Source organism: Molothrus ater, chromosome 5, assembly GCF_012460135.2.
Source record: "Molothrus ater isolate BHLD 08-10-18 breed brown headed cowbird chromosome 5, BPBGC_Mater_1.1, whole genome shotgun sequence".
NCBI lineage: Eukaryota > Metazoa > Chordata > Aves > Passeriformes > Icteridae > Molothrus > Molothrus ater.
Genome location: NC_050482.2, coordinates 20,163,545 through 20,176,021, shown reverse-complemented (window position 1 = coordinate 20,176,021; position 12,477 = coordinate 20,163,545). Strand labels below are relative to the sequence as shown.

The 12,477-nt window shown below is 43.0% G+C and overlaps 1 protein-coding gene across 1 annotated transcript in view; it reads left to right on the top strand.

Annotated features, from left to right (window-relative positions):
* The first annotated feature begins 1,977 nt into the window (after window positions 1-1,977).
* MAPK11 (mitogen-activated protein kinase 11) overlaps window positions 1,978-12,477 on the top strand; it is a 30,830-nt gene continuing 20,330 nt past the window's right edge. The window contains exon 1 of the mRNA XM_036400820.2: window positions 1,978-2,309. Coding sequence (XP_036256713.1) covers window positions 2,197-2,309 — 113 coding nt within the window. The 5' untranslated portion in view covers window positions 1,978-2,196. The remainder of the gene's footprint in view (window positions 2,310-12,477) is intronic.

Below are 12,477 nucleotides of genomic sequence, written 5' to 3'. Positions count from 1 at the left end.
GCAAAGATGGACGAGCTGATTCTGCCATAGGAAAGGCAGCTGTCAGGGCTTGCTTTATGGGAGGCTTTTGGAGGCCTAGAACCTGCCTAGCTCTGAGACAACTCAAATACACTGTCCTTGCATTTTGATGTTTTCCATTATCCCCCTCATTACACACAGTAGCAGACCATATACGTAGTATCCAATAAAACAAGGATATCAAGCAAATCTCAGAGTCATGATTGCAACACAAATAACTGACAGAAACGCACAGAAGACAGAAAATTGAGACCAACTGTATATATTTACCAATATTAACCAATAATATGAAAAATGAACTCCTGTGGAAATTGCATGATTAAAAGCTTGGGGAGACATGGACAGACACAACTTCCAAAAATCATGGCTGCATTTAGAAAGAAATCATGTAATACACCAAAACACCTCTAGAGACAAAGTACAATAAAAGTTAGCAAGTAGGAGTATTTGTTCCATTTTAGCAATGGTAAACACTGGGGCCACTTACTTTAGGGGCAAATAAGATAGGGGATGGCAGTGACAGAAATATTTCTTCTTGGCTTGGTGTAGTGTCACTGCACAGTTAGTCTAGTTTTAAACTCCATATGGTGGTGATGAGAAAAACAAGATGAATTAATGTATTGTTGGATTTTTTTACACTTTTCATTTCCTTCAAGTGCTATGCCCTCAGCATAGAAATTCAAGGGGGACCAAGGAGCAGTCTGGAGAGAACTGGAGAGGTCTGCTGCACTGGAGAAGGGTAGAAGTGAGAACTAGACTATTGCTGTAGGAGCACTTAGTAGTCTTTGAGTGGATGGCTGCAGATAAATCTCTATAGTAGTATAACTCGTGTATTTTTTATTTGAAATGCACCCAGCAAATGCCAAGTTGCTGGTGCTGTTCACTTGAACAGTCCTAGTATGGAAGTCCTGTCATGCAACATGGGCTGAGGTTTCAGAGCTGGAACTTGAACCATCCAGTGTTTGGAGCATCTGTAACACTTGTTTTGTGTCTCATCATGCTCACAACTATTCAAGCATACGTGTTCTCTATACTCACATTATGTCCTAGCATAAACTGAGCAGCTATTTGCCAAAGCGAACAGCAATCCGTGGTGCAGGAGGGTTCTGAAAAGCAAGGATTTATATTCAAGTGATTCAAAGTGATTTATATTCAAGTGATTCAAAGGCAGGTGTAAAGCAATCCCAGCACACTGAATCTATGCAAACAGGCTATGTACAAGTTACTTACAGGTGCTCAAAGAAGCAGAAGAAGCCATGAAAGGAAACAATACATAAAGAACTAAACTGGTAACATTGCAGTAGTGCTGTAATGATTTCAGAGGTCATTTAGATATTGTATAAGGTACATTTTGGAGAAAAGAAAACATGCAGTAAAGTCAGAGAACCTTTAACTGCTGCATGAATTTTGGACTTTTAAACTTTCAAGATTATCTATTGTCTTGAGGGCTCAAGTCTTCATTGATGAAAAGAGGACTCAGATGATTGCGTGCGGGAGTCAATGCGGTAAGGGGAAATTTTAGGCACCAGAGGACTCCGAGAAAACCCCCGACCCGCCCGGGGTTCCATCAGTGAGCGGGGGCCGCACTGGCCCCGCGGACGATAGCCTGGCGCAGGGTCACCGCTGCTGTGGCTGCAGCTCGAGCTGGGGAAGGGAGGAGCCTGGCGGGCCCAGAGGGAACTTCAGGTGGCCGTGGCAAAGTAAGAAAGGTGTCAGTCAGCAAGGCTTCAGAAAGCCTGAGAGACAGCAGGCGAAGGGCGGGATGACCGGGTCCGTCCGTCACCGCCGTCCCCGCGGGGAGCAGAGGCGGCGGCGCGGGCCCTTCCCGCACATTCGGGCAGGGGCGGCCGATGCGGTGAGGCCGCCGCTCCGGTCCGTCACCGCCCCGGCTGCGATGCTCCGGGGCGGGATCGGCGCTTCGCCACTCCCCGCAACCCCCCGGGTGGCCCCGCGGAAAGACACCGGGTGCCGCCCCGGGGATCCTGGGCCCCTTCGTCAAGCCTCCCCTCGTCCCCACCCGGGCTCCCCCGGCCCCGGCCGCTGCCCCCACCCCTTCGGCCTCCGCCTTCCCCTCCCCTTCCCCTCCCGGTCCCTCCTCCCCGCCGGCGCCGGCCGTGCAGCCTCGATTGAGGGGCGGCTGCCGCTGCTGCTGCCGCTGCCGCCGGCGGCTCCGGGAAAATGTCCGAGCGCGGCGGCTTCTACCGGCAGGAGCTGAACAAGACGGTGTGGGAGGTGCCCCAGCGCTACCAGAACCTCACCCCCGTCGGCTCCGGCGCCTACGGTTCCGTCTGGTAGGTGCGGGGCGGCGGCAGAGGGGCCGGGAGCCGGCAGGTGCAGCCGGCGGGCGGCGAGGACGGACAATGCGGGGCAGGCGGGAGCCCCCGCTCCGCGCCGGGGGTCGTGTGCGGGGAGCGGAGGGGCCGCCGGCGGCAGCGGGGCGGGGGCGTGTCCGCCGGGCACCGGCGTGAGCGGCGCCGGAGCTCCCGCCCCGCTGCCCCGGCCGGCGGCGGCCCCGCGGGGCCGGGCAAGCCGCGCCGTCACCCGGGCAACCGCGCCCGGGGCAGCCCCTGCCCGCCCTCCCGCTGCTGCCGTCCCTGCCCGCCCTCCCGCCGCTGCCCCGGGCTCCGGGCTGCCGCCGGGCCGCTCCCCCGGGCCAGCAGCACCGAGTGACCGCCCGCCGCGGGGCCGCTGCCGGCCGGTGCTGCTCCCGCCTCCGGAGGGAGAATTGCCCCGAAGCCGAGAATCCTGCACAGTCATGGCGGTTCCGAGCGGGAGGACGGGCAGGAGGCGGCGGGGCTGGGGAAGGGGTCCCCGAGCGGGGTCCGCCCGGCCGGCACGGCTCCGGCGGCCGCGGCCCTTGCAGCCGGGGCTATAGCGGGACACCCCGCAAGGCCCCGGGGCAGCCGCGGCGGGCGGAGGGCTCTGTCCGCCGAGACAATGGGAGCAGCCCCCGGAGCCCGTCGGGCTGAGGGAGAACACGGGATGCTCACCCCCTGCTTTCGGGGGGGATCGCAAATTAGGACAGATTGCTGCCCAAGGGCTTCGGCGTCTTAAGGATTTGGAAGGGTTTGCCACATGTTGTCATACAACGTTTCTCTTTCTTTGGTAATTCCTACGTCAGGCTTGCACTCTCGGGAACTCCCAGTGCAGGCTGGGCTTTACTTTAGTATTTGATGCACACTTTACTACGCTTATAAAAGCTTCGAATCAATTTATGGAAATAATAGTGGCGTTTAAAGGGGTTTTGAGAAAGAGTCGTGTTTGTTTTGTAGGCTGGGTGAGTGGAAATATGTAAAACTATCAATAATAAACAATCCATGACCCTTTAAATGCAAGTGCTACTTTAAATAAAAGTATTTTTTTAAAAATTCTTTAGAACTTTGGATTTTGCCATACTCTAAACTCATGCAGTAGTTCTCACTTTTTTTCCACAGTCAGATACCAGAGAACAGTTTTGTATTACTTACTTCATTCTCTAGCTCTGTGAAATGTCCAAGTTTGCACATAAACTATGTATGCAAATGCATGCATTTTTTAAAAACCTCCAACTATCAGCAGAAACACTCAGAACTGGTGTGAAGTATCCTTGAATTCTTCTCTTTTTTTATTATTTCTAATTTATGCTTGCACCAGGGAGGTCTAGGCCAATACCATGTGAGTGTCATTGTAGTTAGCATGTGCTAACTGCTCCGAGCAGATGCTGGGAATAGTTCCACAACGACTTAATGTATTTACACTATAAAAATTTTAGTTTGTGAAAGAAAAGAGGAGAAAGTAAACTAAGAGCTGGATGGATATACAGTAGCACAGTAACTACTTTTGTGTTCCAATTGAAACTGTATTTCTGGTTACTCTGCCTATTTATCTGACATAGTTTTGAGGGAAAGACCTACTTTACTGAATTTTGTAATGAGATGTCAAGAGTTTTGAGCAATTGCAAAGGAAGTGAAAACATGTCGTGGTTCACTTGCAGCACAGCTGGTGCTTTGGCTTTTGAAACTGCACAGCCAAGGAAATCCTAGTAATTTTTATCAATTGCAAAGCCTAGGAAATGAAGATGTAAAATGGAAACTGGAACATGCTATGAGAAAGGTTTACTCTAAAATAGATATTTAAAAATAGAATATAGCAATAAAACATTGCTCTATATTAATAGCCTTGTTAACATCAATGAAGTATAAACCCAAACAGAAGCTTGAATGTGAGGAAAAGGTATGCATCTCTCTGAGAAAAGCCATCTATTTTTAGAGTCTATTGAAATTGATTTTTTTTTCTGTCTGTGTGCATGTGCTTTACCCAGGAGATCTACAAGACGCAACCATTCCCTTGAGTAATATGCTATATTGCTTCTGTGAATAGTTGTACTCCTATTCAGTAAAATATCTAAAAACATATTCAAGTCTTACAGAAACTACTAGAATTAAACAAATTCTTAAGTGCTTTGATGAATAGCAGCCAAGGTCCTGAACTCCAAATGCTGGCTTTGAAATGAGAAGAGAGTTGTTGTAACAAATTTTTTCTACCTCAGTGAAACTCTTCTCTAGGCCTACCCTTCTCTTTTTTAACAGTAAATTATTTGTCGTAGCCCATAGACTTGGGTAACTGAATTGATAACTGATAATAAGAAACATATTGTAAATACTTGCATTTAAGCATCTTCTGCTGGCAGCTGAAAACCAATAGAGCAGTTTGTGTCAGGAGGCTGTGTTTTGGCCCAATTTATTGACATTTCATGTGTCCAGTAGAATTTGTGTTTGAGTTAGCTGCAGATGCATCAAATATGCTATGGAGATAGATACTAGTGGTTTAAAACAGATTCACTTTTAGAGATATATCTGTACCAAGCACACTGGTAACCCATTTGGGTTTTTTTGGTTTTATTTAGATGTGGAATAGGTAGAAACCCCAAATCTTCCCTTGTATAAAAAGCTCTAGTGCTTCTGTCATTTTTTTAATGGCATATCACAAAGAACATTTGGTTTTGGAAATCTTCCAAACTCAGCTGCACTGCAAAGCAGAGTTGCACCTTAGCATCTATGTGAATCACAGAGAGAGTTGCGAGGTCTTTCCCTCAAGTAGTTAATCCTTGAAGTACTTTTTATGTTACTCTTGTACCTTAGCTTTGTGCAAGGCTTTCTTTTGCCTGAACTTTTTCCTATGGCTCTTCAAGTTCCTGTGTTCTGTCTTTTGCTGCTGTCAGATCTGATTTTTTAAGTTTAGGAAAAAAAGTTTGAAGCCAGGAGGTGGGGGGTGGGAGTCTGTAGTTTAATTACAAGTAAAGTCATCATTGGCATTTGCAACAGTATGTTTCGCTTAATTCCTCTTTTTTTCTTGGGGTTGGGTTTTATTGGCAAGTATCAAATTTACATGCACAACTGGTTTGGTTTGGGATTGTTTTCTTTTTGTGCTATAGCTTTGCCTATCAAGGTGAGGGGTTTTTATTATTAGACAATTATTTAACTCTTTCTCAAGCTAAAATTTGGTTAAATTTAAAGTTTTCTCCAAAATATGCATTTTTGGTGTCTAGCCTTTATAGTTGAATTACCTCTCACAGAAGTCCAAGAGCTGGTTCACTCTTAAGGGACCAGGCACCAGACCTGCTAATTGAGAGTTTTGCAGCATTTAAGTTATATTAAGCCATTTAGATAGGAAGCAAGATACCTTACTTTCACAAGGTAGTCTTAGTCTACAACCCTTTCCTTTCAGTTCTAGAGAAAAGTGACTATGTCTCAGGACAAACTGAGTTTTAAATTCTTGTTTCTTATGGTTCCACTTTTTAAAATAAGAATTCTGGCTGTGTTTGAGTCTTCCAGCTGTCCCAGTGGTATTGCTTATAAATGGGGCCTTTAGCCTGGAGCATCTGTGCTTTCCAGCTGTGTTGCCCTGGTGGTTCGATACCTGATCATCTTCTCCTCTGGGACGTAGCATTGCTACCTGCTTGAGAAAGAGCTTCATCTTTTTAAAAGACTTCTTATTGTTATACCACAAATTATGTAACATGTATAGATTTTTTGTTTCCTGTTCTTTGGATCTTTTTAAGGCCTATATTCCTCTTTTTATGCCAGTTTTTGTAAACTGTCTCCTAACCTATTTAGTCCTATTTTTGCCTGGGAGGGATTGACGGCATTCTGCAGCATGCTGTCTCTGATCTCTCCAACAGGTTGTTTCCCATTAGCATATTGCAGGCTCTGTGTTCTGCCTTCTTTGGAAAGAACAGACCTTGCAAGATGAACCAAACTGAGTCCAGAGTTTCTTCACAACCATAGACTCCTGCACTGTTTTCTCAGAGTCTGTTGGCATCAATAGTACTTAGATTCAGTCTCTTTGGATTTTAAGACTATGCAATGCCTAACACATGTTTAAATAGAGGTCTGCTAAGTCAAAGTGTAGTGGCACAGGCCTCAGTTCAAAAAAAGCAGGAAAGCAAAGCATGCCTTAAGTCATTTACAATACTTCCAGCATCCCTCTATCCTGTTAACTTTAAGCACATGCTTAAGATTCATTAAGTTTATGTCCTGGCTAATTTTGGGTAAGAATGGGAGAAGGTGTTTAAGCTACAGTTTTGCTTTGAGGAAGTACAAGTGGAAAAATAGAAGCAGAACGTTCTGATCTTGAAGTTTAACCCCTTCTTTCCTGCCATTCACCCCATCCTGTGCTTCTGGTACATGCAGATGTTTTGAGGGCATTAGCTTGCAATACTGGAGCATAACACTGCTGATATCATCCTTTTCACATTGAGGAGCTCTAAGAAGATGCTAAGACAACTCGGTATCATGTGAAGGTTTTAAAAGCTGCTATAAATTGAATCTAGCTGACAAAGAGAAAAATTCCTTCATCCAAGATTGTACTTGATGTTTTCAGGTAGGGTTTGGGGTTTTTTTTTAAAGTATCTGTTTAGTTAGCTGTGTTGATACTAAGTGTATGATTTCAACTGTGAGATCAGGTTACTGGAGTTGTGCTGTGTATCACTGTAGCACTACATGCTACTTTAAATAGTAAATGCTGAGATAAACTTTTAGGGTAGTAGTAACACACAACTGCTGTATGTAAATACAGCTGGAAACTGAAGATGGTATAGACCTTTACAGGCTAAATGCACAATCCCAGGCACATGTGGATTTTTGTGGACTCCCTTTGGACTGCTTTCTGATTAAGTCTTTTGTTTTCAATATAAATACAGAGGCTGAACTTCATCTTAAAAATGGTTATAGTTATTGGAAACTTTTCCCACAACATTGTTAAAATACTGCTGTCCAAGATCTGATAGGAGTTGTCTATTTTTGGTATGCAGCATTCAGAAGGAAAGCATTGACACCTTTCTTTAGTTGTGCAGATATTTACAATGGACCCCTCTAAGCATAGTCAAACACTTGCTTGAAAACTGAGATGCAGGCTGATATGAGACCCCAGTCAGAGGTAGGACAGCTCCTAAAAGTCAGTATATGTAATAAAAATACATAGAAACAAGGCCTTGAAGGTGAGGTTGCAATGGAGAGAACTAAATAAAAGGGGTTGCATGGTCAGTGTTACCCATTAGAAGGAGGATCTTTGCAGCAGTATTGCTAGAGTGAATGGATGAAAATAAGGGAAGCAACAAAAAAAATGTTGCAGAGTGAAAAAGACCCTCAGAGGAACATAAAGAAATAGCCATTAGAAATAAAAGCACAGTGGGATTTGCAGCTACAAAGCCAAGGAAGGTCAAGAATTTAGGAATTTTTGTGAAAGGTACATGAAGGAAGACGGAAGTGTGTTTGTGAGGACTGGCTGGAAAGACATCAAATAGGGAGTGTGTTGAGAGTGGTTTTGTGGAAAACTAGGGTGGAATGCAGATTGCTTGTCCTTCCTTTGTCTGGTTTCATCCTGAGTATTTTCCAGCTGTTGGAACAGTGTAGTTAACTGACTTGGGAAAGGAAAGGGAAGCAGGATAGTAATTAGTGGTGTCAAGGTCCCTATTTTAAATGAGAATGTCTAATAAGACTTAATGAAGGAGGTGTTTGTGGAGAAGGATGAGAAAGGCTGAGAACTGCTGTGACAGAGATTTCTGTGTAAAATGCTGTCTCTAAGCTTGTGGAGTAGCTAGGCGCACCTGACATGAATGTGCATGAGAAGGGTGATAGAGGTGTTTGTAGGAAAGGTGAAGAAAAGACAAGGTTAAGAAGTGGGGACTTTGTATTGTGCAGGTTTTCTTTCACAGGGAATTAATGAGATCTTTTTGAGAGAAAGGGGAGGCATGGGATGGTAGAGAAATGAGAGGCGTGAGGTGAACCAGTTGTGGCAGAAAGGCAACGAGGGTCGTGGAATGGCAGCCTTCTGGATGGCTGTAAGAATACATGAACAGAGGGTATTCTCTGCAGGGCTCCTCCATCCTTACTTCAATATATTTTTTATGATACTTACCTTCCTGACTACATGAGGCAGCAGTGGCATAGCTGCCTCCTTTCCTGTCCTGCTGTCAGCCATGATTACAGTTGGGAACACAGTCCCTGTCCCAAAGACCTGAAAGTCTTAGGGCCTGGTTGCTTGCTTCAGTACAGCTTCACAAGGAGTGTTGGAATTCCAGAATCTATGAGTTGATTCATACCGAAAATACAATATCTCAATTCTGCCCATACAGTCGGGAAGGGGGAGAACATTTCAAACCCCTGTGTAACCTGGGAATAAATTGCTACCATTTCATATTTTGGCTGTTGTGGAGAGAGGAAACAGGAAATGTGAAGGAGAAGTGGGGGAAGGAATAGGAAAAAGAAGGACAAAATATAAGTGAGATTTTGTCTGTATGGATATGTTTAATGTTTTTGAAAGCACTGATATTTTTCATCTTAATCTTTATATCCAGATTAACTGCAAGCATTTCTAGCTGAAGCTTCAAGGCCCACAATATATAACTACCTGTCAGTCTTTTTTTTTTTTAAATACTGAATGGAACACATTTGTCACTAGCAGTGTACTGGTTTAGTGGCAGCTGACTGATACTCTTGTTTACTTACTGACATTGGGCTCAGGCTATGTACAATGCATGATTATTTGAGTATCCAGGAGCTGGTTGCACATGCTGAGGAAACTAACAGCTTATGACCCCAACCTTCTGTATGTTGTTTTCACAACCACGATTTTAAATACATCATTGCCACTGATATAAGCTGAACTGTCTGTAGCTTCACCTAAAAAAGTGTGACTGCTCCTCAGTAAAGTTATTTAAATTTTTAAGTCACTGTGGAGACACAGGAGACAAATAAAAAAGAAAAATATGGCTTGTGGATTCAGAGGCTGATACAGCACTTTTATGATCATGCTCCATTGAATGAAAACTGGTGATATATTCACATAAACATGTGGAGAGTGATTATTTTTTAGTATTTTCAATGTCTGCTTAAAACAAAGAAATACTATACTTTTATGTTGGTTATAGAACAATTATGTTGCATATGTAAGAGGTATTTGTGGGTTTATGTTTAGATTTAGGCGTAAATTAATCTGAGATAATTAACAGTTGTTGTACTGAAACCAAAACCATTGATGCTACTGCTCAGCATGGTGTGTTGGATTAATATCCAAGTGAGGGGATGTAATTTTTACAGTACAATAACCTGTCATCATCAAGCAAGTGGGTTTTTTTGTCTAATGAGAAGATTAATGTATAGTTTCAGAGCTTCCCATTACATCCTCGTGCTGTCTTTTCTTGCCACCATCTAATTTTTCTTTATGGTTTCCTTTTGATGCACATATATGTTGTGATTTGTACAGTTTAGCAAACAAACCTTACAGCTAGCTCTTAGGGAGTGAAAATCACCAACATGAGCTTGCAAAACAGTAACAAAACATTTATAAAGAAGAAAAAAATTAACCATTTCCTGGGTTTACTGCCTAACTTAAAATGGCTTTGGGCAGCTGTTTTCTGTTCTCTTGCTGCTCTGCCAATAGCTGATATGGTCCTTTGCCAGTATTGGATGGATGCTGTGTGTGCTTTTTTTCATGGCTTCTTCATAGCTCAATAAAAAGTAGGTTTTTATTTAAATTAAAAATAAATAAAAATTTGTGTTTTAAAGAAGAAGAACAAGATAGGTAAATCCCAGAAGAAAAAGCTCACAAATGAAACCTTGAAAATAAAATCCATGTTGTTCGTGAGATTACTTTCTTTCACTACATGATATTTATGAGAAGTGTAAAAAAGGGTTGTCATTCACTGTAGTTCTAAGAACCCAAATTACAAGAAATTACTAGAAAACGTCCCAGGGCAGGGTTCCTGTGGTCCCTCTTTTCTATCTTACTTGCCAGTGCATGGTGCCATAAGTGCTGCCTCCATCAGCGAAGAGATTCTCTGAGTGTTGACCCTTCTTCAGTTCTTTCCCCTTCAACACCAGCTCACATAGACCCTTCTGCCACTGTTACTTGTTTTTCTCAATAACTTAGGATCTTCTAAATTAAGAGTACATCTGTCCACAAGGAAGTTCATGTCACCTCCAGTGGAAGGAGTCAAGGGGTACTTGAAAGGGTGCTGAGGTCTGCAGATAAGAATTCAAAATTTTGAACCTGTATTTTGAGCAAGAATTGCACTTTGGGGTTTTTCTTTCTTTTTTGTTGTCTTTCTCTTAACAGTTTCATGTAATGGGGAATTTTTGCATATTTTGAAGGAATGTGACCCAGTGAAGGAAAGAAACTCATGCTGCAGTGAAAGAAACAAAAATAGAATCCTGGAACAATACAGGGGAACACCAGACCCAGTGTCACTGTCACATGTTCTGTGTCCAGCATTCTCTCCAAGTTTTGGTACAGTGTGTCCACCCAGTTGTCAAACTTCTGATGATGTAAAGGTAACAGCCTTGCAAGCTGAGACACTGAATTATATTTTTAAAAAATCTGAAAAGTTAGGCTTCTGGTTTTTGCACCTAACCCCAAATCAGTTGCTTAGATTGCACATACCTAAATAATTTGTACAGCTATAATGCTAAAAGACTTTGTAGACAATCAAAATCTTGTGGTTATTGAGAGTGATGGGATGGAATATTGATGGGGATGGAATATTGTCTGACTGAAGTAACCTACAGCAAACAGGAATGTTGCTGGAGACACCACACTGGCACCATGGACTTTGGCTCATGCCTTCATTCTGCATCAGCTACATCTAGGCTGGCTCCAGGAATGAAGAGAACTTGTAGACTGAATGCTGCATTCAAGATGAACTTTTTCCAGGCACTGTGGGTAGTGCAGTGCCCAGCTAGTAAGCTTCTTTGAGCCCAAAGCATTCGGAATTTCAGGGACTGGCTGTATTTCAAGGGGACCAGCTGATCCTTCCCAGGAAGGATTCTTCCTGCATTCAATACTGGAGTTTACTAAATTGGATGCAAGTTGGCTCCATGTGTGGTTTTTAAGGTCAGGCTCCTACAAACAGCTCTCCAGCTGCTGAAGCAAATTTGATCCCAAAGACTAAGTAGCCACAGGTGAATAGTGTGCTTCTAGTCCCAAAATCCCTGAGAGGTCTGAGCAGGCTGCACACATCAATGGCCTGTCTGTCCAGTTTTACTGCTCTGCAACCACAGAGGGCAAACTCGGTGGATACTAGGGAAATTACTGTATGTACAGCCATAGTTATAAACATCAGCTACCAAAATCCATATCTCATCAGAAGTTATAATGTTATCTTGAGGCTTGAAGGTTATCTTGAGGTTAAAATCCCATGCTTTATGCCTCTCAAATTTTTGGACTGCAGTAGCTCCCTATGTTCAAACTTGTCTCTGAAATCTTAAGAACTGGGAAAATGTGCACATAACTAAAAATTGATATTTCATCTGGAACTTCAATAGAATTATTAAATATTGGAGTTGACAACACTAAAAAGGTGAGTCTAATTTGAGCAATGATTGAAAATCACACTAAACCAAAGTCTCTAATCTCTGTGAAAATGATGTCATCCCAGCAGAGTAATGGCTTTTTATCCTTGATCTTGAAAAGGAAAGACAGCAAAAAATGTGTCATAACTCTGAATGGTTCTGGGTCAAGAGGGATCATATCTGAAAAAGCTGTGCTATGATTGTTACAAAGTTGTTTCTTGTAAACTAAAAAGATTGTGGTAATTCTATTTCTTTCTAAATTATGATAGAAAGTCTATCTAAAGCAGTTATTTGGCATCATGATTAAGTTTTATTTTATTTTATTTCAATTGTTAAATTGTTTTTATGTCAACACATAAAGTTTAATCTTTCTTTCTGGAGGTGGAAAGGAGTGAGCAGGCAGCAGTGTGGCACTTATTTGCCAGCTGTGGTTAAAACGTGAAAATAGGCCTCTAACCCTTTTCTTCCCTGTTAAATCAAAACAATTATCAGCATGGGTTTGAGGTTTTTTTAAAAAGCAATTTTCAGTCATTTTAACCATGCTGGTTACAAGGCTCCCAAGGAAGGATTTACGGGTGCCAGGCACAGGTGTGCCTGTATTTTTGTTTTGACTGGAACCAGAGATGTCCTC